The sequence below is a fragment of the Lycium barbarum genome, chromosome 10, assembly GCF_019175385.1.
Source record: "Lycium barbarum isolate Lr01 chromosome 10, ASM1917538v2, whole genome shotgun sequence".
Classification (NCBI taxonomy): Eukaryota; Viridiplantae; Streptophyta; class Magnoliopsida; order Solanales; family Solanaceae; genus Lycium; species Lycium barbarum.
Window position 1 is genome coordinate 119,495,108 of NC_083346.1, and position 4,969 is coordinate 119,500,076.

General features: G+C 32.5%; 1 protein-coding gene across 1 annotated transcript; it reads left to right on the forward strand.

Moving 5' to 3' along the window:
* Positions 1-2,558: 2,558 nt before the first annotated feature.
* On the forward strand, positions 2,559-3,868 carry LOC132613404 (UPF0481 protein At3g47200-like). Its single transcript, XM_060327416.1, has one exon. The coding sequence runs from the start codon at positions 2,693-2,695 to the stop codon at positions 3,866-3,868; it is 1,176 nt and encodes a 391-aa protein (XP_060183399.1). The 5' UTR covers positions 2,559-2,692.
* Positions 3,869-4,969: the final 1,101 nt, after the last annotated feature.

The following is a 4,969-nucleotide window of genomic DNA, read 5'->3' on the forward strand; positions in this document are numbered from 1 at the left end:
CTTCTCTCAAGTTTGATTTCATAACACTTACTTCTTTTGTGATTTATAATATTATGCTTACCTTTCTTTTCTTTATAATTAATAATTATTTTAACGAACCGAATTATTCTTTGTACGAAAATTTAATTCAAATAATTTGTCCTTTATAATTATTTTTTTACTTTAATTAATTTTGTAAACATCTTTTTTCGAGACAAAAATTATTTTCATCTCTTCTGTGTCAAAAATATGGAGCAGAAGTTATTTCCTCCGATTTTTCGCTCCCGTATCTTCACGGAAGACGAGAGGTAATGCTCTCTTCTGGTTGTCTATGCAAATTCAGATAGATAAGTGTTAACATAGATGTCGTCATAATATTACTTCACACAAACCATTTATTTGCGCCTGTTGATTTTTTTTTTTTAAATGTAAGGCACGATTTGGACGTTGGTGGATAATGAAATGGAAGTGATTTTTCCTTGAAAAAAGGATGTTTACAACATTAATTATAGAAAATAATAAATTATAAAAGACAAATCAGTTAAATCACATTTTTTATTTATATTAATAAAGGATAATTTCAAAGACTTCCACTTAGGCTCCGTTCTATAACACTACCATCTTATGTAGTTTACAATATTATATTTATATCCTTATTTTTAATTTCGGTGTAACAATTTATTTATTTATTTATTATTAATGTTGAAATACAATATGTTAACTTTACCGTTACTAATATATATTCCGCAAACTAACTAAGTAAACAAAATCGTTTAGAATTCAATATATAAAATATAAAATAATTATAATGATAGCAATGACACAAACTATTCAGTTGCAAAGAATTTTCTCTGTTTCATTTTTATTCAATTAGACGATCAATCATAACGCTCCATTAGTTTGGGATTTGATGATCTAATTAAAATGAAAATACAGATAATATTAAGAACATTATGCATGGATGATCCAAAATGAAATGAAAATATATCTAGTTTAATTAACCATGTCTATCTTTCTCTTTGTTGTTGGAATTACAGTTTTCTAACAGTAATGTCAGACCACATTGAGATTCTCCCCTTATATTATCGAATTGGTCAAACTCCTCCAAATGAAGCTACAATGGATGAGGTATCTCTGTCTTTCTCCTCAACAGATCTTCGAATTCCACTACTACATCAAACTCCTCCAACAGAAGCTGCAGAGCATGAGGTATCTCTCTCTCTCTCTCTTGCACGCATAGGGGCGGAACCAGTAAGGGCCGAGGGGTATTCGAACCCCTCGATGAAAATTACACTAAATATATAAAGTTAAAATTAATTTTTATGTACAGTAAATGCTGAATCCCTTTAACTTTTTCGTGTGTTTATCACTTTATATTTCTGAAACTCCTTATAAAAAATCCTAAATCCGCCATTACACGACACACGAACATGCGCGCGCACGCACCTACACGAATTAATGAGAAAGGAAAATGAGTTGAAGACTCGATTTATGGGAGCTCAAAGATCTATAGAAATCTTAGCACACCACTTACCTCCCAGCATTTCACCCCAACTGGGACTATAGTCTATATATAATATTCCCTCCGTCTGAATTTAATATCTTAATTTAACTAGAAACAGCGTTTATGAAATAAAGAGAATTTTTTTAATCTAGTGATCCTAAATGAAATATGTGTATAATGTATTAAAATATCTTTTGAATTTTATGATTATAAACTTGTCATGGAAGATATTTGAATTGTCAGCTTATCAAATATAAAAAAAGACACTTCTTTTTTTACAGATCAAAAGAAAAATAATACACTTAAATTAGAACGGTGCGAGAGGAGTAACTCAGGTCATTCAATATAGTTATATTTATTCATTCATTGGATTTTTTTTTTTTTAGTTTGTAATGAGGCTGGATAGGTGTGACCCCTTCATATTTGTATAGCGGGACAACTTGCCCTCTTAAAATTTTAAGTCCAAGGTCAGAATGGTAAAAATGAAATCCTCATCAAATTGAATAGTAAAACATATTATAGAGTATCAATTTATCTTTATTTTGAACTGGTTCCTTCTTTTCTTTAGTATTTGTTGTTCGCTCCTCTGTCTCGCTCTTCCTTAGACAGTAACGCCGTACCACTTTTTTTCTCTACCCACTGCATAGCACTCCATCAGTTTCAATTTGTTGATCTTATTTGACTTATAACGAAGTTAAAAGAAATTAAAAAACACTTTTGAATCTTTTAATTTTAAATTAAAGATATGTAGATTGTATGTATCAAAATATCCTTTAATCTTATAGTCTCAAACATATCATGTGAAAAATTAAAATTAAAGAGTTGTCAAAAAAGAAAAAAATATTTTTTTAAAACGGACTAAAAGGGACAAACATATTGAAATGAAAGGAGTATTTAATCACCTGAATTTTTTAGGATAAAACAACTACTTCAAACTACGAGAAAATTCTAAAAAGAGAAAAATGGTGAACCTTTTTCCATTCATTGCAGATAGGACAAGGGAGCAAGCCGTATCAATTTATCGAGATAAAGGAAACAAATGGTCATCAAACCTTTGATGAAAAATTTGAGGATTTGAAAAATTCGTCTTTCAAATCTACTACTATATTCAAAGTAAATGTGGGGCTACGTGAATCAAATCCTGATGCTTATACACCAAACTTGATCTCCATTGGACCTTACCATAATACAAATCCTAAACTTGGCTCAATGGAAGAGTACAAGTTGCTGTACCTTCAAAGGTTTCTCGGGCGTAAATCGGAGATTGATGTGGAAACTTGGATTACATTGTTGGGGAACTTCGAGGATGAAGCATTAAAGTGTTATGATGGCCTTGGCAATCATAATTCACGCCGATTTTTAGAAATGTTGTTACTTGATGGTTGTTTTGTGGTTGAGTTTATTCGAGAGTGTTGTCACATAGAGCCAAGAGATGCCAACGACCAAATTATCAACGCAGAATGGATGATGAACCAAGTATGTCGAGACATGTTGTTATTAGAGAACCAACTCCCTTTCTTCATCTTAACAAAGCTTCATGACATGACTAATCATAAGCATCCTACTGAAAACTTCTTCTATATGGTGAAATCCACCTTTTCTGATCTTTTCCCAAAAAAGATGACATATAGATCGGAAATTGAGGATGAAAAGTTCGACCACTTACTTCATGTCGTTCACAGGCTTTGTAGCCCATCAAAGAAGAAAATCCCAACCACAAATGGTAGCAAACAAAGTGATCAATGTTGCAAGATCAGTTTTTGCGGGAATACTTTGCAAATATCAAAAGATATCCCCAGCTTTAGTTTTTGGGAATCCTTCCAAATTCCAAGTGTAACAGAGCTTCATCAAGCTGGTGTTAGCTTTTCAAAGTTAGGGAATCTAGAAGAAGACAGTACAACCTTATTCGATATCAAGTTCAATAGAGGATTGATGGAGGCTCCTTGTTTTGTAGCCACCAATACATTTGAGATCTTCATGAGAAATTTGATAGCCTATGAGCAACACTCGTCTAAAATATTTCCTAAATATTTTTCCCATTACGCGCTTCTAATGACTCAACTTATTAACTCAAGAAAAGATGTGAGCTTGCTTCGTGAGAAGGAAATCATACTTAACGGGCTAGGAAGCGACGAAGAAGTGGCTAGCATCTTCAACAAACTCGCAATAGGAGTCCATCTGGTTCCTTCTGACTTCTCTTACGCTGAAGAATGCAGCAACATGATTCAACATTGTAAAATACCATGGAATCAAATGAAGGCAAATTTGAGGCACAATTATTTTAATAGTCCTTGGGTAGGAGCTTCAACTGTGGCAGCCATCATACTTCTCATACTCACAGTTGTGCAGACTGTTTTAGCTTTTATCGGTGAAGTTAAGAAGTAGTAATTGTTGTAATTTTGTACAATGATTGATGGATCATCTCCAGTCTAGTGTTTCCATACTATTCGATCCAGACAATTCGTGTATTCATAACCTTATTGTGTCAGAACTTGTGTTTCAATTGATTATAGGTGTGAGAAGCATAACGAAAGTTTGTTTTTTTCTTCTGATGGTGTCTTCATTGAAGCAGCACATATTTTCAAGGCAAAATATATAAACATTAACCTGAACTATACACAAAAGTCGAGTTCATACTCCAACTAAACGGACGACTTATTCCATCCCTATTTTTATTTAAAGTGAAACTATTACCTTCCTAGTGCTGATGTGACAGAAAATATATTTACTTTTTTTCCAAGCACGTGAAAGGCTAAAAAAAAAAAAAAGCTTGAAACCAACTTGTCACTTTTTTATCGGTTAAAATACACTAATTACATTAATACTAAGAGATATTTCCTTTTTACAATTTTTTCCCTTTATTCATTTCTCTTTTCATTTTTTTTTTAAACTAATCAACAGACCACTGTGGGGTATTTTTTGCTTTTTTGTACTCTTTTCCTTTAAATTCTTTCTTTTACATTTGTATCTTCCTTGTCCATTTAATTTCCACCATCTTACTACCAGCAATCCGCCGTTGCACCGCCATCTCCACTTTCCCCTCCGTTTTTACTCCTGCTTGATTTACTTTTTCTTCCTTTTTTAATTTGTTCTTTTTCACTGTTCCTTTCTAGTTTCAAGCTTTATCTCTCTACGTTTTGTTTTGAGAAATCCGTCCAAAATTCCTCCTTTGACGTTCATTGACACCATTGAAGCCAATCAAAATGATTTGAAAATCCTTCAAGTTACAATTACATGAAAAAAATTTGCTAGTCATTGTTGATGATTTTTGACAACGTAATACTGAGAAAGGCAAGTTGAAGTGAGAGATAAAAATGAAAGATACTGAAGGTTGACTGCAAAAAATGAAAGGAAAATTTTTCCGGCTAAGATCTACGGATGATGTTCCCTGTATGATGAAAAATGTGGGTTGTTTAGAAGCCACAATGAGTAGCAAATTTTTTTGGGGTATAGTTTAGGGTGCAATGTATTTATTTTGTCTATTTT

Bases quoted from the DNA above. Each gene is read 5' to 3' on its own strand.
- LOC132613404 (XM_060327416.1), top strand. From the start codon at position 2,693: ATGGAAGAGTACAAGTTGCTGTACCTTCAAAGGTTTCTCGGGCGTAAA.